We start from the raw sequence: 23,518 nt of genomic DNA on the forward strand, positions 1-23,518 counted from the left end.
TATCTCTCCCTCTCAGTTAGGGAGGATATATCAACCAAACCAAGCTTGTCTCTCAAGTACAAAAGATTTTTGTTCGGAAGAGATTTTGTAAATATGTCAACTACTTGCTCATCAATGGAGATATACTATAGCTGCGACAAACCATTTTGTACTAGCTCCCGAATATAGTGATACTTGTTGTTTACATGCTTTGTCTTTCCATGAAATACTGGGTCTTCAGACAAACGTATACAACTGGTGTTATCACAAAGTATCATAGTAGGGTTCGTCAGTCCTTCAAACAGGTCGGATAACAACTTCCTCAACCAGAACGATTCTCTTCTTACTTCACAGGCTGCAACATATTCAGCCTCAGCACTACTTAATGCAATTGTGTCTTGTTTTCGGCTCATCCATGAGATCATGGAGGATCCTAAATTGAAACATCCTTCAATAGTGCTTCTACCATCTTGTTTATTGCCACCCCAGTCGGAATTTGTATATCCTATCAAGTGGACATTATTTCTTCTGTCATACTTCAGGCAGTAATGAATGGTTCCTCGTAGATATCTCAGAATATGCTTTGCTGCTATCCAATGATCATGCCTTGGCTCCACTTGGAATTGACTAAGAATATTTACTGCAAAACATATGTCTGGTCGAGTATTCACCAAGTACATCAGTGAGCCAATTAGTTGTCTATACTTGGAAGGATCCATAGGGCTTGATTCAAAACTCCTTAGTCTTTTCAAGTTTGTGATCATCAAAGTGGTCATAGGTTTGTAGTCCATCATGTCAAACCTCTTCAACATCTTGATCACGTACTTTCCTTGACCCAAATAAACTTCATCAGGTCCTTGCCAGACTTCTAGTCCCAAATAGTAATGCATCAACCCTAGATTCTTCATGTTAAATTCCGCTTCTAGTTGCTTCTTACATTCTTCAATTCGACCTTCTACACATGTCTGGAGAAGATCATCTACATACAAAAGAATGATTACAAGTTCTTCATCTACAACCTTGATATAAAAGTTCGGATCAACATAACTTTTTGTGAAGCCTATTCTTTGTAGGTATGCATCCATTTTAGCATACCATGCCCTTGGTGCTTGCTTGAGGACATATAATTCAAACATATGCCTTCTTGTCTTTTACTTCAAATCCCAAGGGTTGCTCTATATAGACTTATTCATCTATTGTGCCATTTATAAATGCAATCTTGACATCCATTTGATGGATGTTCCATCCCATCGATGCTGCCAAAGAGACTAATGAATGAATCGTCGTATATCTTGCTGTTGGAGCAAATGTCTCTTCGTAGTCGATGCCTTCTTGTTGAGAGAAACCCCTAGCCACAAATCTTGCCTTATACTTATCTATACTTCCATCTGCCGCATGTTTGATCTTATAGATCCACTTGGAAGTTACCACAGATTTGTCTTTGGGCCTAGGTACGACCTCCCACACTCCATTCTTCATTATAGATTGATACTCTTCATTCATGGCATCTTTCCATTCTTGATGACAGCCTCTTCAAAAGTGGATGGTTCTGCTTTTATTAGTTTTGTCATGTATGCATCATACCCATAATATCTTTTGGGTTTCTTACTTTCTCTAAATAAGCCTTTCGCTGCTCCATGACCTTGTGCATCAAGTAGTGTAGATTTCAACCAATTAGGTCTTTTCCTTGTTTCTGGGATGACCACAGGTTGAATAGGTTCACTAGGACCTTCTTCTTCATGGTGAAATTCTTCTTCTTTCCTGTCAAATTCTTCCTCAAATACCGGAAGTTCTTCATCATCAGAGTTTATGGGAAGTTCCTTTGATTTTTTGAATGCTAGAATTTCATCAAATATGATGCCCTTTTATGTAAATCCTATAGGCCTTCGATGAGTTGCTGTACCCAAAAAACGTTCCCCTCATGCTTGATGGATCCAACTTCTTTCTTTTGTCCTTTGGTATATGGATATATACAGGACACCCAAAGATCTAGAGATGATCTACATATGGCTTCTTTCTAGTGAACACTTCCTCCGGACTTTCGTTGTCTAGGGACCTTTGGGGACTTCGATTTTGAATCTGTTGACCACTACGTGTCAACTTCCCATAGCAGTTCACCCCCTTTTTTTTTCGCAAAAGGGATAGCGCTCCAACGATGTGTTCGTGCCATTCGACTTCCATCATCAACCTGATCGTGTTATGTTGTAAACCCAGTCTGCATGTGTAAAGTGTAAATAATCTTAGCAGAGTTGAGTCATGTATGTAAATTGCCTAGGTGGACCTAATTTTCTGGCGATAATCTACGTTCCAGAAGGTTTTTTGTCTCACCGATCCATGATCGGCAGAGTTTTCCTTCAGCCTAACCCCAAAGCGGGAATGAATTTTGTCATTATAATCTTAGGGGAATCCTAGTGCGTTGATCTGATAGGTTATAGTTGTGTCGCAGAACTGGGTAGTCTATGAGGGTCTATGTCAAATGGGTTTTCTCCCTTGAGATGTAAAACTGTAAAAGTCATGATGTAAAGTGTCTTGAGGGTTAGTGAATGCTTTAATCCCCTCATAAGTCCTAAGTCCTAGGTCCTAGGTGATTTTTCCAAAGGCTAGGTTCGAGGATCCATTTAAAAATAAAAAATAAAAATTGAAAAAATAAAAGATAAAAAACAATAAAAAATTAAAGATATAAATAATTAATATATATATATATATATAATTAAAAAAATAAATAATAAAATAATATTTTTGAGTAAATAAATGCAAAATTTCAAATTTTTAATGCATTAAAAAATTCGACGGATGAGATTAAGAGATATCTTGATCCTCATCGACGGTCGAGATCATTTTGACGTGGATCACTCGAACTAGCTGTTGGGAATTTTTCCTTTAAATAGGGTGCTAGGGGTCATTTGAGATCATTCGATCTGTGAGTCTTGTGCTGAAGAAAGCTCTCTTGTAAACTTTTTCTGGTGCTAATAAAGAAAGACTTTGGGGTTGAAATCTTGCTGGTGTTACTCTCCTGAAGTGTTGTGAGCTGTTTTATTTTCTGCATATTTTTATTTTTCAGCCATTAGTAATAGCTTGATGTAGAGTATTGTTGAACACAGGTATCTTGTTCACTTACTAGGGTTTGAATGGTAATAAGATTTCTGAAATAATGGCAGGTATCTCCATCGTATCTGGAATCTAGTATTGTTTTTCCCTCTTTATTGATGGTTGAAGTGAGTTGTGCAGGGAACCCTTATTGAGAAGATCAGTGGGCGTTTAGGGAAGTTCTTGGCTGAACCAACCAACTCCCGCAAGCATTCTCTTGCAGAGCCCAGCCAGTTTCGATCCTGGGTTTATCATTTAAGTCTGTTTTATGAATGCATGAGAGATTTCTGAAAGTATCTCATAGTAAATCTGATATTCTGAAAATATTATTGAGAGTTACTGACAAATCTGGTTGTTGTAGAGTCACAAAGCTGTAAATATTGTAACTGGTTTGTAGGGTTTTGGTTTATATACATATTTTCTCTGGCTGTCTATCTTTCCATTACAGGTTGCAGGGTTTTCTGAAGATTTCCAAGGGTTTGATCAGCTCCTTGTTATTTCTCAGGATTTCTTTGTGTTACAGGGGCATTTTGAATTCTTTTTTGAGGCAAATCTGTGCAGTTACATCACTCAACGCTTCCCCTGCATCTGCGTGTTGTACTCTCCTTGCTGCCATTCCACTGCATGTACGCAGCCCTTAAAGCCATCATTCTTCACGCCGACCTGCATAAAACGTGGCTTCATGCGTTGATTTGTCCCGCAGCAATTTCCTCCACGCCAGCTTTCCTTGCTCCCTGCGTTCATTTCCAGCCACTTGCGTCCCATCCTCATCTACCCTCATCCATGTTGATTCCTTTTCTGCGTCCCCTCTTTCTGTTGCATCCTCCCCATTCAAACTCTACGCAGTACATCGCTCCTTCTCCATTACGCCTGCCTTCTACGCCTCTCCTGCAGCAGTCACGTCCAAATCTGCAATACCGCTGTCTCTTCCTTCTACCATCGATCATCTGCAAGAACATACACATCTGCATTCCTCATACCGCTGCCCACGTTTATCTGCTCTTTCCCACAGTCCCTCCACGCTGCAACCACTGCGTCCATCATCGAGCTGCGGATCTCCTCCGTTTGCCTTGATCGATTTCTTCAGCCGCTGCCCTCGAACCTGCAGTTGCAATCAAAACAAATCACTCGATTTTCTGTTCTGCTATACGTAAGTAAGGGTAACGTATTTTTTTTGTTTGATTTTAGTATTAGGATTATAATTTTTGTTTTAGCGTTATTTACTTTAGGTTTTAGGTTTGAATAGTTTAGAATTTAAATTAAATAAAAAATAAGATTTTGGGTTATGTTTTAGTTTTCCATTTTAATTTAGTTTGGGGTTTAGATATATTCAAGTTTCATTTTATTTTTCTTACTTAGATCTTTATTTGGTTTAGATTTAGATTAGATTTTAATAATTTTAAGTTTTGTTTACTTTAGTTTAGACATATTGAAGTTTTGTACCTATTCAATTTGCTTTAGTTTTAAATATTTAGAATTTTTAAAAAGTTTAGCTTTGTTTTAATTTAAAAAAAAATAAAAAAAAAATAATAATTTCAATTTTTATTTTATATTAATTATGTGTCAAATTAGACTTAAGTTTTATTTTAGGATTTAAATTTAGTTTTTGTTATAGTTTAGTTAAATTTTATTTTATTAAAAATTCATAAAAAATTATAAAATTATAAAAAGCAAAAAGGGTTTCTTTTATTTAGTTTAGATTTTAATATTATTTAGATTTTTGATTTTAAATTTTGTTTTATTTAAAAAATATAAAAATATTTTGGGAAATTTTTTGCCAATTTCAGTCTTGGCTCAGGAATTTCTTATGTTTTATCTTTTCTGCTGAGGCTAAAATTTTGATGTGGGAATTAATGTTTAACATGCTTTAATGTTCATTTGAAAATTAACTACATGAATGTGATCTCTAGTTAGCATTTTACGTGGTTGTTTAAAGCACTTTATCTTTCGAAATTTTAATTGCTGGAGTATCATTAAGCCATTAAGCATTTTCTCGCATTTGATAAAAGTTAATCTTTGTTTGAGTTGATTGATGGTAAACGATTGTTAATGAGTTCATATTTCTGCAGCATTCGATAAATAATCGTTTAATCATTTATTTCGTAAGGCACTGGTCTATTAACTTAATAAAATCAATTTAGTGCTTGTTTCCTCGTGTCTCCCAACCCAACTGGTCCACAGTTGGTCATCCATTGTCCCATAGGGTCTACCCCCCTTAGCCGCGGGAGACATGCTTAAATGGAGAGATCGGGGATCAGGGTGACAGCCCCCGGTCTGAGCGTTGTCGTGACTATCTGTGCGACAACAGAATCTAAACAACTGTTTTCGTGGCTTCTCCCCACAGAAATTTTGGTAGGTCCTGATCGTGTAACATAGCTTTTACACTTTCTTCAATGGATGTATTCTTTCGTTCTGCAACTCCATTTTGTTCAGGATTATATGGGACTATCAACTCCCTCTTAATCCCAGACTCCCCACAAAATGCTATAATTGCCTTGGATGTATATTCTCCTCCATTATCAGATCTTAGTATCTTGATTCTTCTTTTTTAAAGGTTCTCCACTTCAATTTTGAATTCTTGAAATTTTGTAAATACTCCATCCTTGGTTTTCATTAAGTAAACCTAGGTCTTTCTTGAATGATCATCTATAAATGTGACATAATATAGATGACCTCCAAGTGATTTAGGAGTCGTAGGGCCACATACATTAGAGTGAATGAGATCCAAGATTTCTTTTGACTGTGAAGCACTGCTTCCAAATGGTCTCTTGGTATTCTTACCCAATGCACATCCCTAACATACTCCTTGATGATCTTCTTTCAATTCAAGAATTCCATCTATTATGGAACTTAGAGTTGGAAGGATTTTGAAATGTGGATGACCAAATCTTTTATGCTGGAGTTCACGTTGGCTAATTTCAACGTGAACTAGGGCTTGGGCTAAAGGAGATATCAGTCTCTAAAGTGTTCCTTCTCGAATGCCAATGCCTTTATCTTTTTCTATACTTGAGTCTTTACTCCATACAACAATCAATGAAAGCTATTATATCATCCTTATCTTCAAAGCTTGAAATGGAAAGTAAGTTCTTATGAAAACCTGGAACAAATAGAATGTTGTTGAGGTGGATGTTGCTTTCATTCTCTAGATTTATAGAGGTCAATCCAATACCCCTTACGAGATAGCTCTTGTTATCTCCAAGTTCCACTGAATAAGTGGATTTACCTTTGATAAGGTCTTTAATTGTTTGGGATGGCCAGTCATGTGTCTTGATGCACCACTATCAATTACCCAAATGTTTTCATCTTGGAATGTGCTAGAGAGAGCTGAGAAGAGACCTTCATCCTTTTCCTTGATTGATGCCTTCTTTGAAGAAAATAAGAGACTCCATGCTTTCTTGATACCTTTCTTGAGATGGCTTGCTATCTTGGAACACTTCTTGATGAACTTCTTCACTGTAGAGGAGATCTTCATGATGCCCTTAGCTAACCTTAGCTTTGATACCATGTTGAGAATTCAATAGGGCAATGAATATGTTAATTCTCTTCAACTTGATAACTGTTTGTGTTACCTTTTTACTTATTAGCTTTGTTCCTTATTATTATAATGTGAGAAACATCAAACAACTACCAAAACAATAAGAACAATGACACAATATATAGGCTGCAAGCCAGGGCCAAAACCCCTCCTCTTGAGGGGAAAACCCTTAAATCTCTTCTCTTCTTATAGATATTTCAATTGACGAATACCAAGACCTTATGACTCAGACCAATACCCTCCAAGATCAAGATCAACCACTTGAGATAATGTGCAAACCTTGTACTAGCCAAACCTAGTTAAATCTCTTCCTATTGCACCAACTCGGCCTCTTGCTGCAAGAACTTCGACCTCCTACTGCAGATCTGAAATTTTGACTTCCCTGCAACTGCTGTTGCCACACGTGGGAACTTCTATCTTCTTCCTAGAGCCTTCTTCTATCCTTCGCTTGCCTTTTCTTGTGACTTAGGGCTTGAGAGATACCCTTAGTAGCCTTCACTTGCCTTCTTTCCTTCTTTCCAAGAATGAACTGGATGAAACTCTTGTGCAGAAACCCTAGCTTTCTCTAGCACGTGAGAGAGAGAGAGAACTAGCCCAAAACACTTCGTCCTTCTTCGACCTCTTCTTTGCATAGAATGAGAAATGAGTGAGTGTCTACTTGGAGGACGAGTTCCTCTTATTATATAGGCTTCTTCAAGGGGTAGACGTGGCTCTTCAATTAGGCCGACTTGACAACTTCTAGGCCGATTTGATCTTGGATGGTATTTTGATACTTTAAAGACAAAAATATTTTTTCTTTACAAGTTACAATGTGCCCAATGGGGTCTTGAATATATGACAATGACTCTTTTGACTTCTAGACCTAGGACAAACCCTATAAGCACTCAATGGGTGCTTGACCTATAAAATAAAAGAACTTGAGCATGAAACCCATGCTCCAATAATAATAATTTCTTTTCATTTTATAATTTACAAAAGATACATTTCATACTTATGAACACTGAAACTAGTTACACATTTTTCAACAGCATTATGATACTGCTGAGACAAGAGGCAACTGGAAGTGTGACCCCTTCACAAGGGTGCTTCAAGAATTTGTTTTGTGTTAGGGTTAGCATAGTTGGTTTTAGGGCCCAAATTAATTTCTTCCCCTCTAACTTGTGTACTTTGGAAAGAAGTGCATCCAGTTCTTCTAGTTTGAGAAGAGATTTCACCGTGACCCTCATGTGTTTCAAATCTATCCCAAGTTTAAAGATTTTGTGTCCCAATTCATGCTCTTCTTGTGGCTACTCTTGTTGTAGCATAGAAAATGAATTTGTTGATTGTTGTTGCTACTTTATTAAGGGAGTCTATAAATGTTTCATCCATTTTTGGGCTCAATGACGACAAGAATGTTGATTTGGGGGAGCATCGGATGTGCTCTAGCCACGAAATTTGGTGGAGAGGTGGGGGCACATCAGATCTCCAATACCCAGAAAGGGTTTGGGCAGATTCTAAACAGATCATGAGATATTAAAATAATTAATATTTTTAATGGAGTCCCTAAGTCTAAACTTAGGGAAAATAAAATATTAATGTGTATTAATATGAATCTGTGTTAGAATGGTCCAAAAGATATGGATCAAGCCAGATCTAATCTTAGCCATTGATTAGGGACTTAATCTTGGCCATTGAGATGTCAACAAGAAAAGTATAAGAGGAGGCTTGAGGGGCACTTGGAGAACACACTGAGGGAGACCAATCAGTTCAATTTTTGGAGCGGGGTTTGCTGAGAAATTGAACCAGTGGTCTGGAGAGCAGTCAGGAGGTAGCAAGTACGGAACAGAGAGACAAGAGATCAGCACAGAAGAGGTAGATGCAGAGCTAGAGGAAGCCACGCGGAGGTAGCAGAGACTGCGCAGAGCCAGAAGGGCCTATGTCATCCATGCAGAGGCTGCTGGAGTGACGCAGAAGCCCAGGGAGGTTGCGCAGAGCCTCAGTAGGTTGACATAGAGGGTTTCAGGCTGACGCAGAGGGTTTCAGGCTGTAGCAGAGGTCAGTGGGGCCTACGCTGGGTTTAGAAAAGTGTTGGAAGTTTGTCTATCTGTGGGTAAGCCAGTTTGGCACCCTGTTGTACAAGAAAACTGCTGAATAATAAAATCCTTACTTGGTGCACCGGTTTTCCCACATTGGGTTTTTCTGGGGACATTAGTCCAAAATAACTGTGTCAATGTGTGCATATGTTTGTTTATGTATTACGGTGTGATATCTGTAATAGTATTTATTTTAATGTTTGTTGAAGTAATTTCATGAATAACTTATGATGAAATAAGTAGGAGAAGTAAATCAGTTGCTGCAATGATAGAATTTTCACATGGTATCAGAGGAAGTAATCAGAGACAGAAAGGGAAAATCAGTTATGGGTTGAGACCACGATGCAGAGGCATCCACCTCAGGGGACTCACGCAGATTTTCAGAAGATTAGACAAGAGAGAGAGATTTCGATTTCTCTATGTTGGCTTCCAGGTTGGAAGAAGAAGTGGCGTGCATGACTAGTGCTGCATCATCAAAAGTATGGTATATAGACAGTGGAGCCTCATGGCATATGACGGGAATCAGGGAGTGTTTCTCAAAATATCGAGAAGAGAAGATGAACTTTCAGATCACCATGGGGAACAAAGCAAAGTGTATTCCAGTCGGAAAAGGTACCATAGTTTTTCAAACGGAATCGGGAGAGCGATTCCGTGCCACAAATGTGCTGCATGTGCCAAGATTGGGGATGAACTTACTTTCTGTGTCACAACTACAAGGCAAGGGCTATGGCGTCTACTTCATCAAGGAAAAGGTATACATCAAACACCTGAGCTGGAAAAAGAAAGTGCAGATCGGGATCAAAAGTAATCGGTTGTACAGATTACAACTAGAATCTCCAATGGCACTAATAGGCAGTCATGGGGACAAAGACTTGAACAAACTATGACACAGAAGGATGTGTCACTTGCACCATGGAGCTATGAGAATTATTAGGAGCATTGTAACAGGAGTTCCGGATTTGAGTACGGAACGAGATGATGTATGTAGGGGATGCGCTCTAGGAAAGTATGTCAAGGCGACATTTCCTAGGAGCAACCGTAGGGCCAAGAGTGTACTAGGTTTGATACACTCAGATATCTGCAGACCTATGTCCGTCAAAGCTCTCAACGGTGAAGAGTATTTCCTTACCTTCATTGATGACCACTCGAGGAAAACTTGGATCTATTTTTTGAAAACCAAGGATGAGGTTTTCTGTCGATTCAAGGAGTTCAAGGCTCTAGTGGAGAATCTGATAGGTAAGAAAATAAAAGTCTTGCGCTCAGATAATGGTGGAGAATATGTCGATAAGGACTTCACTGATTATTGCGCTAAGGAGGGCATCAGAAGAGAGTGGACAACTCCCTACAATCCGGAGCAGAATGGGGTGGCAGAAAGGAAAAATAGGACTATTGTAGAAGCAGCTAGGGCCATGCTGTATGATCAGGATATGCCAAAATTCTTGTGGGCAGAAGCATGCAACATAGCTGTCTACGTTTAGAACAGGACTCCTCATTGGGCATTGGGCAAGATTACTCCAGAAAAAGTCTTCACTGGGAAGACACTTGAAGTCAGTCATTTCAGGATATTTTGGAGTTTGGCATATTGTTGCATACCCGAAGAAAAGAGGAAGAAGCTGGATCAGACTGCAGAAAAGGGGTATCTGGCAGGATATAGCGAGAACGCTAAGGCATACAGGATCTATCTTCCAAGAAGAAGGTAGTAGTATGATGAGATGTAAAGTTCATGGAGGACAGAGCTTTCAAAAAATCTCGTGAAATGCCTTCCAAGGAGAAGTCGAAAGAGGATCCGTTGGTCATGCCTTTTCAACCAACAAAAGTGAAGAATCCTTCCTCAGATTAGGAAGATTCTCAGGATGAGGAAGAGGAGCGAATAGAAGCACTGTTGGCAGAGGAAGAACCAGCAGGGAACTTTGTCAGATTTTGCGTGATGTAGAGAACTTCATCGGAGAGCCAAGGAACAGTAAAAGGGAGCGAAAACAGCGAGACAGGTATCAGGCGTTAGTAGCTCAGGATGGAGAGCCTGCTAGCTTCAAGGAGGCAGCTCAGCATCAGGTCTAGCTAGATGCAATGGTGGAGGGGTATAACTCCATAATGGTAAGCGATGTCTGGGAGGTGGTGTCAAGGCCTCAAGACAGATTTGTGGTAGGTTCAAGATGGATCTACAATATTAAATATGCTGTGGACGACAGTATTGAAAAATACAAGGCTAGGTTTGTGGCTAAGGGGTATGCTCAAGAGGAAGGGATTGACTATGAGGAAACCTTCGCCCTGGTAGCCAGGTATACATCTATTAGGACCGTGATATCTCTTGCAGCCCAGGTGGGATGGGAGATCCATCAGATGGATGTCAAGACGACATTTCTGAACGGGGTAATGGAAGAAGAAGTATACATTGAACAACCAAAGGGCTTTGACACTTATGAGAAGAAGTCTCATGTATGCAGACTGAAGAAAGCCTTGTATGGGCTAAAGCAAGCACCAAAAGCATGGTATGGTCGAATAGATGGCTACTTGCAGAAGATGGGGTTTGTCAAGAGTGACGCGGATCCGAATCTCTACTATCTGGTCGTAGAGAGTGAGCCACTTATCTTGGTATTATATATGGATGATATCTTCCTGACAGGATCATCCAGACTCATTGAACACTGTAAGAAGAATCTAGACACAGAGTTTGATATGAAGGATTTGGGATGAATGCACTATTTCCTAAGGTTGGAAGTTTGGCAGCAGAAAAGAGAAATCTTCCTTGGGCAAGGAAGGTATGCTATAGAAATCCTGAAAAGGTTCGGGATGGGAGACTATAGACCTATGGCTATGCCAATGATCACCAACTGGAAGAAAATTGATGCATCAGAAGACAAGGATGTCGATCTCACCATATACCGACATCTCATAGGGTCCCTGATGTATCTAGTCAATACCAGGCCAAATATTTGCTACGTTGTCAACACCCTCAGTCAGTTCATGGTGGAACCAAAGAGGGCTCACTGGGTAGCAGCCAAGCACGTTCTCAGGTATTTACAGGGAACAATTGATTATGGACTCTTGTACAACAAGGGGAAGGATATCAAGTTGAGTGGATTTACTGATGCAGATTGGGCAGGAAGTTCAATGGATCGGAAAAGTACCTTTGGGTACTGTTTCAACATTGGATTAGGAATAACCTCCTGGTGCAGTAGGAAAAAGAAGTCCGTGGCTCTGAGCTTGTCTGAGGCAGAATATATGGCAGCAAGCACAACTTCGTGTGAGGCCATATGGCTTAGAAAACTGCTGGTAAACCTATTCAGAAGAAATATGGAGGCGACCAGGATGATGTGTGATAATCAGAGTTGCATCAAACTCTCTAAGAATCCAGTGTTTCATGATAGGTCAAAGAATATTAATATCCGGTGTCACTTTGTCAGAGATTGTGTCCAACGAGGAGCTTAACAATTGAGCTACACTCCTAGGGGGGAACAAGTGGCAGGTATCCTCACCAAGGCCCTTGGAAAGTCAAAATTTGACTACTTCAGGGAAAAGTTGGGGATGGTAAAGAACCCCTTTCAAAAGTAGTGTGTTAGCGGCACAAATGAAGAGGGAGTTGCAGTGCAGATGCAGTGTTGGCAGAAAGGACCAACAACAACACAGATGCAGAGGGAGTTGCAGTGCAGATGTAGTGTTGGGAGAAAGGACCAACAGCAGCGCAGATGCAGAGGAAGTTGCAGTGCGGATGCAGTGTTGGGAGAAAGGGCCAGTAGCAGCACGGATGCAGAGGGCGCTGTCGTACAGATGCAGTAGTGGCAGTAGTAGAGTCATGGGCAACAGTACAGGAGGCAGCAGTGTAGAGGATGTTGGGCAGAAAGGCCTAGCATCAACGCAGGTACCGATGCCGGATGATCAGAGTAATACTCAGTGAGGAGTATTGCTAGAGCACAGTCCTCGCTAAAAGGGAATGTTGATTTGGGGTAGAATCGGATGTGCTCTAGCCACGAAATTTGGTGGAGAGGTTGGAGCACATAAGATCTCCAATACCCAGAAAGGGTTTGGGTAGATTCTAAACAGATCAGGAGATATTAAAATAATTAATATTTTTAATGGAGTCCCTAAGTCTAAACTTAGGGAAAATAAAATATTAATGTGTATTAATATGAATTTGTGTTAGAATGGTCCAAAAGACATGGATCAAGCCACATTTAATCTTAGCCATTGATTAGGGACTGAATCTCGGCCGTTGAGATGTCAATAGGAAAAGTATAAGAGGAGGCTTGAGGGGCACTTGGAGAACACACTGAGGGAGACCAGTTAGTTCAATTTTTGGAGCGGGGTTTGCTGAGAAATTGAACAAGTGGTTTGGAGAGCAGTTAGGAGGCAGCAAGTATAGAACAGAGAGACGAGAGATCAGCGCAGTAGAGGCAGACACAGAGCCAAAGGAAGCCATGCAGAGGCAGCAGAGACTGCGTAGAGCCAGAAGGGCCTGCGTCATCCACCTAGAGGTTGCAGGAGTGACACAGAAGCTCAGAGAGGCTGCGCAGAGCCTCAGTAGGCTGATGTAGAGGGTTTCAGGTTGACGCATAGGGTTTCAGGCTGTAGCAGAGGTTAGTAGGGCCTACGCTAGGTTTAGAAAAGTGCTGGAAGTTTGTCTATCTGTGGGTAAGCCAGTTTGGCACCCTGTTGTACAAGAAAACTGCTGAATAATAAAATCCTTCCTTGCTGCACCGGTTTTCCCACATTGGGTTTTTCCGGGGACATTAGTCCAAAATCACTGTGTCAATGTGTGCATATGTTTGTTTCTGTATTACGGTGTGATATTTGCAGCAATGTTTATTTTAATGTCTATTGAAGTAATTTCATGAATAGCTTATGATGAAATAAGTAGGAGAAGTAAATCAGTTGCTGCAGTGATAGAATTTTCACAAAGAATATCAAGCTGACTTCTACAAGAACTTGACAGCACAACAAGGGTACACAATAATGACTGGCTGATGCAATATACAGATCTTATCACATGGCACTAGTAGCATACATGGCATAAAAACCTAGTGAAACAAACTACTCAACTTGTCAATGCATCATGGACAATCACCTATAGTGATTCCTATGACAAATGTTCTTGACAACTCATGAGTCACATATACTCAACTTTAGTTACTAAGCCTGACACTCAACATTACAATGGTTTTGTACCAACACAAAGCATGTTTATAGGCTCAACCCTGCAACAAATATTGTGTACCCACTAATATTTTGTCACTGTTGTAGGTGTTAATACAGGGGTGGAAACAACGTACCAGGGTTGAAGCTCAAAACCTCATCAATCGACTAGAAATCCAGAACAACCTTATACTCAGAAATAGCATTTAATACACATATGTATTTCTTTTTCTCATTACTGCAAACATTAAGACAACAACTAGTGAATGCAAAGTGGAACCTGGGAGATTTCTGAGGTTTTTCTCATGTACTACAACTGTAATGTCGGCCACTGTAAGCAACAGGTGTCCATCTAGCATAGGAGGAAGCGTGGTTCTACATGGGAATGTCACGTACAACCATCTCCTTGTATTCTCTTGCGTGGGCTTCTCTTAATGGATAGCACAACCGACAAGCAAAGAAAATTCACGTTCTCAGTCTTGTAAAAGAAAAACGGACCCTTCACACTGTTGTCGCTCCCAATGACAACCTCGGATTGCTAATGAGACCAGTGCCTGGGCACATCTAGATTCTGTGTGTCTCGTAAGATTCTCAAGATATTGGAGACATCACATATACTTCATAAATGTATATATTTAAGTGGAATGGGTTGGTTCATTCATCTAAAGGAGTAAGCCATGGATTTGGTATTTCTTCGCATGTACAAATCGTAGAAATATATGCATAAAACAGTGGAGGCTGAGTAGTTCAAGGATTTACAGTTTAATAAAATTTTGCAGAGTTATGAGAGAGGATAGGGAGAAGGAGTAACTCATCATATAAAACATAAAATGTCAAGAATTCTACGCTTATCACATAGAGCTTGATGCATCAATAATTTCTACACTTATTTGAGTTACAGGTAGATACAATGGACAAAAGAGAGAGTGAATGCTAGGATTCATGAAGCTCAATTTTAAAGATATAATCTCAATAATCCATACAGGCACATGCATTAATAAATCAATACAAATGAATCTATGAGGATGTATGAAATATTTCTAGTAGCTATGATCGCATGAAGTCAGACAAGAAACATGAACATAATGGGTTTTAAACAGAAGGATAACATACTGTAATAATCGAAGGGGGAGTCACCACCATTTCCTTGATATTCTGAAAGATCTGTATTATAAAGACATACAGTTTGAAAATCACATATAGCGTTTTCTTTTGGATTTCTAAAGCTTTGTGAAATGTTGCTTCCCCCTATTTATCTGGAGAGGGGGAGCATTGAACATTCATTACATCAAAATATCTCCGGTCAAGTCTCAGCTGTCAGGTTGACTAGCTGTCTCGACCAGGGATGGCTCTGTGGCCCAAAAGCATTACAAAATATTAATTGCCTCATTAAAGGGTGACACATTACAAGATAAAAAATTAGTCAATCAATTAGATGAACAATGTTAACAAAATATCTTCATGCCCATCCTGTGATTGCTTCTGCTTCAGGTTGTAGTTTGCTCATGGTATGGCCTCCTGTGTTGCTTAGCTGACTCCCATCATTTCTGCCTTTACTGCTTGAACCATTCATCCTTCAAAGCTGGGAGTGGGCACCATCAATTTCATGCCGCAGTACTGAAGCAGAGGACCCTTGAGTGGTACTTCGTCTTCCCTCTGTATGGGGGCACCATGCTGGATCATCAAGTCTTCTCGAGCTACCAAGTCCTTGTTTACTTCTGTCAGCGTCGACCCTGGTTTCATGTCATAGAGGGCCTTTCTGGATCAGCCCATGTCGGGTTTGAATGCTCCATCTTCCTTATTAAATGCCACAGTTGCCAACCCACTGCACCTTTAAAGTTCTGTACTGCCTGGTCGCGGAGTTCTCATATCGGGATTTCTCACTAAAAAGCTTTTACAGGACGGGGCCTCCAGATCCACTTTAGTCCCTTTTGCTTCATGTGATCGAGGGCTATGACCAATTGCTTACTCCTTTGGGCGTTAGGACCTTCAGACTGCCCTCCAAGGGTCTTCTTCCTTTGTTACACAGAATCCCGCACACTGGTGGTTTAGAATGCTTTGCCTTTGATATCTCCCCTTGACCCTTGCGATTGTCGATCTGCGGTATTGGGCCCACTTGGGGTATTGCAATCGCGATACAGGAGAGAGAGTGTGAGGATGAGTGGTTTTCGGAGGGGTCCTGAGCGGTAAGTGGTAAGTGAGGGTGGGGGGTGCGAAATGATATGAGAGGGATACGTAGTAGCAGGGCCTGGCGGGGAAACTGCTTTTTCGGCCCCCCCCCTTGCCGATAAAGGGAAACTTAGGGGGGTGTGGGGGACAAAAAGGCCTGTGAGCCATTGATCTGGCGTAGTCAATCTGGGTCGCCCGGAGATGAGGGGTGTTTATTTGATGGCAGAGGGGGGACCCGGGATTGATGACATCATCGGTGCCATGTGGCACCTCTGGAGTGGTGACATGTGTCACTCAGATATGCTCCCATAGGACCCTTGAAAATGCTGAATCTGTGTGTCGGGTGTCTTCTGTATTGCCACATCAACTGCCAAGTGTATTCATTTGGACCAATGGTATTCTGCCACATGGCCCCCTTGGAGTAGAGAGAAAAGGCTCGCCTGCCTTTGGTTTTGCAATTGATTTCCTTTGTAAATTGGCATTGGCCCTCCCTTGCTGCTTTAACACTATCGGCGTATTTCCCCGCAATTCCTTAAGAATGGTTTGTTGGACCCGTTGATCGCCGATTTGCAGATATTGAAGCTTTGCCCCCTTTGTACTTCACTTTGAAATCCGCTGGTCACCAATATGTCGCGCCTTGGATCTTTGACTTTTGTGATCGCCCATCGCAGTTTTGCTGTGTGCTCCCCCGCTACTGTTGCTAGGAAACTGCGATTACGATTTGCGATCTGCTCCTGGACCTCTGATAAGCTCTTCTTCTTCGTTTCAGGGGCAACAGATCCCCTGAACTTCACTAGGTTATATCTTCTGATCCGGAAGTCCATTTTCGGACTTCCATACACCATTGGAAAGCTCGTTCCAAGCACTATGCAATGGAGAGGGTCAGATTTGGCTTTGATTGCTTATGTGGCTTGGAAGATGGCTTCAAACTTCACTTCTCTCTGGCACTTTGAACAACTGAAAACTCATAATATAGTGAGTGACAACATTGGCTCCAGTTGGGGACAGTGCCTTGCTAGCAAGGTGTTGAGAACTTGCAGACTATGAACTTCTCCTTTGGGCATGGAGTCGTTTTCTAACAAACGATAATTTCGTGAAAGTGGAATTTTCAACATAAACTGGGAATTTCATATAACAATTACAATACACACACTAGTATTTACAATGAGTGCAAGACATGTACCTCTAGTTTTGGAAATAAAGTTTGAGGAACTAACCATTTACTAGCAGTTCCAACAATTCACCATCTAGATTTTCAAGCATGTATGAGTTATTTCCTCTCTCTTTTGCAATCTTGAAAGTGCTGAACCATTGTGGATTGAATTTTCCGTGTTTACCTTTGTCTTCCCGTCGGATGTCCCATCGGAGAACTAAAGCCCCTGGTTGAAGAGGTCGATCCTTGGCCTTCTTGTTAAACAAAGATTTCATCTTTTGTTGGTAATTTGACAATTTGGCCCCCACCTATTTTCTGTTTTCATGAAGCTCGACTAGCTGATTTATCCTTCTTGTCAAGGCACTTGGCTCCTCCTCAGCTACTTGTAGTAACTTCGCCACTTGCATCGCTAATTGGATCGGGAAGATTGCAGCCTTACCATACACTAGCTCAAAAGGCGATTTCCCCGTGGATCGTTTAGGAGTTACTCGGTTGGCCCGTAGGGCGAACTTCAGTTGTGAGTCCCAGTTCCTCTGATTCTCGACGATGGTCTTCTTCAGCACCTTCACCGCAGTTTTGTTTGAGGACTTAGCCAAACCATTACCTTGGGGATAGTAAGTAGTGGAGTGCCCGATAATGATATTGAATTTCTAGTAGAAGTTGGTGAACTTGGCAGATTCGAAGACCTGAGCATTATCAGTGATAATTTTGATAGGACAACCAAATCAAGATAATATGTTCTCCTCCATAAACTTGATTACCACGGACTCTGTAGCATTTCTGGCGGGGATGGCCTCTACCCACTTGGTGAAATAATCCGTGGCTGTCAATATCCATTTATGTTGGCCACTGGATGGTGGGTTTATTTCTCCTATAAAATCTAGTCCCCACTGACTGAAAGGTTCTTCCACATGTATTGGAATCAGGGGGAGAGGAGAAAGATTTTGCCTCTCAGCAAACACTTGACATTTCTGGGATGAACTGACCTGGGAGTGAACATTTCCAAACAGTGCAGGCCAGTAGAATCTTGCCTTGAGGATTTTATGTGCTGTGGTCTTCCAGCTGTAGTGACATCTACAAACTCCTCCATGAAAATCCTAAATCACTTTATTGGTTTCACCCTTTACTAGACATAACAACAATACTCCCACCGGGTCCTTCTAGTAAAGTAGACCGTTGGATATGATATATTTTTGCGCTTGCAATCTCAAAGTTCGGTATTTGGATCTATCCAACCCTAGCGGGCACCTTAGGAATAAGAGATAATGAACAATGTTCTTATACCAGGGTGATCCCTCATATTTAGCATAGATCTTCTGCTCGGATGTTTTAATCCCGTTTTGATGATCCTATGGTCTGCCTTCCTCTGTTATCAGGTTTATCCCTAAAGCTTGGCAATTAGATTCGAATAAAACCTTGGCCAACCCCTAGCCTTTTATGAGCTTAGTAGGCTTTATGTCTATCTCATATTCTTGTATCTTTGCTATCCACCTACCCCTTTTTCCTTCGCTGTCTCCTTGCACCAGGATGTCCTTGACTCCTGTTGATCGTAGTACATACATACGAAATGCCTTCAAAGCCTTGACTAGTGCATAGGCTTGTTTCTCCAAGATGTTATATTTCAGCTCAACATCCCTTAGGACTTGGCTGAAGAAGGCGATGGGCTATTCATAACCATCTTTATTCTTCTGTAGTAGAACTGCAGCAATAGTATGCAGAGAAGCAAAAGAGAAGATATAGAAAGGCGCTGAATAGTCGGGGCTGACTAGTATCGGGGCTTCAACCGAAGCTTCTTTAATTCTAATGAAAGAATCTCGGGGGGCAGGGCTCCACTTGACGTCGTTTTCCTTCTTAAGAATGTTCGTAATACCCTTGACTATTTCTGCATAGTTGGGTATGAACCTCCTCAAGAAATTTATTCTCCCCAAAAAGGCTTGAAGTTCTTTCTTATTCCTGGGTAGAGGAATATGACTAATGGCTCTGACTCGATTAGGATCGATCTTCACACCTTGCTACGCTACTATGTGTCCTAGTAGCCTCCCCTCACTCAGGGCGAACTGAGATTTCTTAGGATTCAAATAAAGACCATACCTCCTGCATTTCTCAAAGGTAAGCTTAAAGTGGAGGATGTTCTCTTCATTAGTCTTAGAAAAGACTGTGATATCATCTAAATAAACCTCCATGAATTTGTCTTGCTCCCCTATGAAAGCTATGTCCATAGCTCTCTGAAATGTGGCCCTTGCATTAATAAGACTGAATAGCATGCGAGCGTACATGAATGTTCCCCACGTGGTGGTGAAAGCAGTCTTCTTTTGATCATCAAGGTGGATTGCCACCTGGTTGTAACCAGAGAACCCATCCATCATGGACATTCTGGCTAAGCCCACCACCTTCTGCAATATGTAATCCATCTTAGGTAGCGGATAGTTGTCTTTCAATGATTTCCTGTTGAGATTCTGAAAATCTACACATAGCCTTATTTCTCTGTTCTTTTTCCGGACAAGGACTAAGTTGGCCACCCACTCAGAGTACCTTAAAGGCACTATGATCTTTTCCTGTAGCAACTTCCTCACTTCTTTTTCATGGAGGGGAGTAAGAGTGGATTTATCTGCTTGAGTTTCTGCTTGCATGGTTTTATTCCATCCTTTAAAGGAATCTTGTGCTGTATGATGTTAGTATCAAATGCTTCCAAATCCTCATAAGACCAAGCAAAAACATCCTTGTAGGTTTTGAATAGATTTAAATACCTTTTTTTGTATTGCAAGGGGATTCCTTTCGATAGCCTGATCATCTGGGGTTCCTCCTCTGAGCCGATATTGCAATCCTCTACTTGATCGTCTATCTCCGGAGCCATGGGTTTGGAGGTTACGTCATCCTTATTAAAAATCCTTTCCAGTGGGACTAGTCTGCGAGGGATGGTATTCCCTTTCAGTTGTAGAATTTTGCACCCAGTCACTGTGTCTTCCCACGAAGTGGTTTCTTGATTTGCTTCTTCTTCTTCTTGATCGATGGTCGAGTTAGCGAAATCCCCAATGAATTTTATGAATCTTTTCACTTGATCATTGTCCTCGAATCCCTACCAGTGCTTGACATTATCAGGTATAGAGGGTCTGTACCTAACTTCCACCTCATACCTGAGGAGCGGATTTTGAAGGGGCCTGAAACTACTTGCCGCTACAACAAGGGAGTCAACCATTTTGTTTCCTTCTCTGGGTAGAAATTGGATATTAAAAGCCAGGAAGAAGTTATCAATTAAATCCCACACTTCATTCCGGTAAGTCCTCAGTCTAGGGTGTTTGGCCTAGCACTGATTTCTGATCTGCCTTATGACCAGCTCAGAGTCTCCATAGACCATTAGGCATTCAATATTCATACTCTTTCCCGTCTGTAACCCAAGGAGCAATGCTTCATACTTCGCCACGTTGTTGGTTGCCTCGAATTCCAGCTTGAATGAGGGGTATTATGCTGCCCTTAGGAGATATCAATAATACTTTTGCTCCATTTCCCTCTTTGGAATTTGCTCCGTCAAAGTATAATTTCCATACTTTGTTCTCATTTGCGTGCTGGTGTTCTGGCTGCCTTGTTAGGTGTACTGATGTTTCTTCTAAGATGGTCTCATTTTCTTCTAAGAATAGGCAGGAGAGGTCGCTTTCTTTTCCATGCACTAGGGAGTTTTCTGAGCCTTTAGTTGGGGTCACAGTTTTTACAAACCTGGACTCTCTGTACAACCTCCTTTGCTTGCCTCCAAAAGTGGGAATAGTGGCATAAGTCAGATCTAACTTGATAGAGCCCCTTACCTTGGAACCCCAAGATCTAGATAGAAGCATGCCGAACCGAGGGGGAATATCTACCACCACTATGTCTATTACCACGCTCTTCACAGGGATCTGAGCCAAGTTTACCACCAGATCTTTTATCATTCCTAAACATTTGACCCTCTTAGAGTCAAAGGAGTATAGGTCCTTGTAGGGCCTGGTGATCTGCAAGCCAAGTTGTTCCATCACTGCTAATGGCATGAGATTGTGTGAGGCTTCAGAGTCCAACATGCAATTATGCAATAAAAGGTCATGGATTACCAAGGTCACATAGAAAGGTGCAGTAGAAGGATCAAGTTCTTCCACATGCGGCCCAAAAACAAGCATTGGCCTCTCTTGAAGGTTTAAATTGTCATGGGCTGGTGCTGAGGCGGGTGGATGCATGAATTGAGAGACTTGAGCTTTATAAGTAGGCTGCTTTAGAAGCTCAATCAGAGGAATAGGAATCTTTACCTTTTCAAGCTCCTTCTGAAGATTGAATGTAGGTTGGACTTTTTCTATACATCCTGCCTCTGCTTCTCCTTCCTTACCACTGGAAGTTTTTTGCAGAATATGTGTGTCTTTTTCTGCATGTCCCTCGGAACTATGCCTTTCCTTATTTGTGGAGATTTTTATCTTGGAAGGGTCATGATTCAACCTACCTTTCCCTTTATCTGGTACCGGGGGAATAACTTGGGGTGTAGTTCCCTCTTGTTGTTTCAGTTCCCTTGACCTCTTTTTTGAAGATCTTAAATAATACTTTCGGTGTGGATGCCCTTGCATGAAATCTGCAAACTGTTTACACTAATAATGAATATCCTCCTCATTTGCTGCTGCTTCTCTATCATGGCTGGTCTCTTGGTGAGTCATATTTTCATGCTCTTCTTCTGAGAAGGTGGAATACAAGTTTCCCTGCATCTCATGTGTATTCAACGATTGTTCATCGGGATCATCTTCTAAATATAGAGGATGAGGGATCTAATCAAGTTGTTCCTTTCTTTCCCTTGGAAGTATTTGCAGTGGAGGCCTTCGATATTGTGGGTTATAACGCCGGTTGTTGGCTTGAGCATTCTGTTTGGAGAGACTCCTGTTCTCAAGTTCAAGCTTTCCAACCTTATGTGATAAACTCCTGATGAGTTTATTCAGTTCATCCCACTTTAGGTCTGGTGATTCTCTAGCTTGACCAGAGGAGGATGCCTCTTCTTTCCCTCTCGTATTTTCAGTAGGTTCCTCCTTTCCTCTTGACGTCTCGGCTGAGGTGAGATTTTCTTCCACCTCAAGGGCATCGATTTGTAGTTCCATCTAAAGTGAGGGACTTCCTTTCCCTTAGAGTAAAACCAATGTCGGGTTCAAAGGCTCCCAAAAAAGCTACTTAAGCAGCAGCTAGAGGAGGCTTTATCTCACCTGATAGGTTATTGTACTGCTTATTGAACCTTTTTATAAATTCTGAGATATCCTCTTTTGGCTTCTTCCTTATAACGTTAAACTCTGTGAGGAGGTACTCATGATTTCTCTTTTCACACCATTTCTGTGTGAAAGAGTTTTCAAGTTCCTCCCAGGTAGTGATGGAGGCATTGGGTAGGGCTTTAAACCATTTTCTGGCTTCTCCATCTAGGGATTGTACAAAAAGTCTCATGACCACATCCAACTGTTCCACATTAAGATTCTCAGCAAAAGCACAAAAGGTTTCAATGTGTCTCTGTGCAGAAGCTTAAGGTAGTCCTAGGGCATAACACTTGGGCGCTGAGGTAAATTAAGAGGGGCATATTTATTTAGCAAAAAACTCGGAAGATCCATATGGATTAATGGAGAGGGATTGAGACTTGCTTGAGGAACTTGGGCCAAAAACACAGTGGTAGGAGTGGTTAGACTGAAAGCAGGGAATGTAAGGGTTTTACTAGTAATTCCTGAGTAGCGAGTAACAGTGGGTTGAGAGCTGGATGAGGAGGCTTCAAACACTGATGGGACGGTAGTGCAGGTAGTAGAAGTTTTCTCCTTCCAGACTTTCCTGAAAATTAATTTCTCGGGGTCAGATACAAATGGGGCTTTTTGCTGAGAGGTATCTGAGCGAGTGTCATGCCTCTGAAAAGCCAAGATGATAAATGATAATGGGGGTTGTGGAGTTGCCAAGGTGATATGGATGCAACCAAAACGCCTTTGCTCACCTATACAAAGAGTGCTCAAATTGTCGTATCCCAGGGGAAAAATCCTTCAATACGTTCCCGGGGAACAGTGCCAAAGATGTTGTTGCTCCCAAAGACAACCTCGGATTGCTAACGACACCAGTGCCTGGGCATATCTAGATTCTGTGTGTCTCGTAAGATTCTCAAGAGATTGGAGACATCACATATACTTCATAAATGTATATATTTAAGTGGAATGGGTTGGTTTGTTCATCTAAACATGGATTTATGGTATTTCTTCACATATACAAATCGCAGAAATATATGCATAAAACAGTGGAGGTCGAGTAGTTCAAGGATTTACAGTTTAATAAGATTTTGCAAAGTTATGAGAGAGGATAGGGAGAAGGAGTAACTCATCATATAGAGCTTAAAATGTCAAGAATTCTATGCTTATCACATAGAGCTTGATGCAT

General features: G+C 41.1%; 3 protein-coding genes across 6 annotated transcripts in view; 2 read left to right on the forward strand and 1 right to left on the reverse strand.

The window, feature by feature from the left end:
• LOC149145558 (uncharacterized) overlaps positions 1-21,702 on the reverse strand; it is a 46,502-nt gene extending 24,800 nt beyond the window's left edge. The window contains exons 1-2 of the mRNA XM_089448676.1: positions 21,202-21,702; positions 4,028-4,168 (exon numbers count right to left, since the gene is read on the reverse strand). Coding sequence (XP_089304802.1) covers positions 4,028-4,168; positions 21,202-21,702 — 642 coding nt within the window. The remainder of the gene's footprint in view (positions 1-4,027; positions 4,169-21,201) is intronic.
• LOC149145557 (uncharacterized) overlaps positions 1-23,518 on the forward strand; it is a 398,828-nt gene that overhangs the window by 112,699 nt on the left and 262,611 nt on the right. The gene's annotated exons all lie outside the window — the stretch shown is intronic.
• The window catches only part of LOC149145559 (uncharacterized), a 96,159-nt gene continuing 94,406 nt past the window's right edge, over positions 21,766-23,518 (forward strand). The window contains exon 1 of the mRNA XM_089448677.1: positions 21,766-21,780. Coding sequence (XP_089304803.1) covers positions 21,766-21,780 — 15 coding nt within the window. The remainder of the gene's footprint in view (positions 21,781-23,518) is intronic.

This window comes from Pinus tabuliformis, chromosome X, assembly GCF_031772625.1.
Source record: "Pinus tabuliformis cultivar Carrire ecotype Pingquan chromosome X, CPIR1, whole genome shotgun sequence".
Taxonomy (NCBI): domain Eukaryota; kingdom Viridiplantae; phylum Streptophyta; class Pinopsida; order Pinales; family Pinaceae; genus Pinus; species Pinus tabuliformis.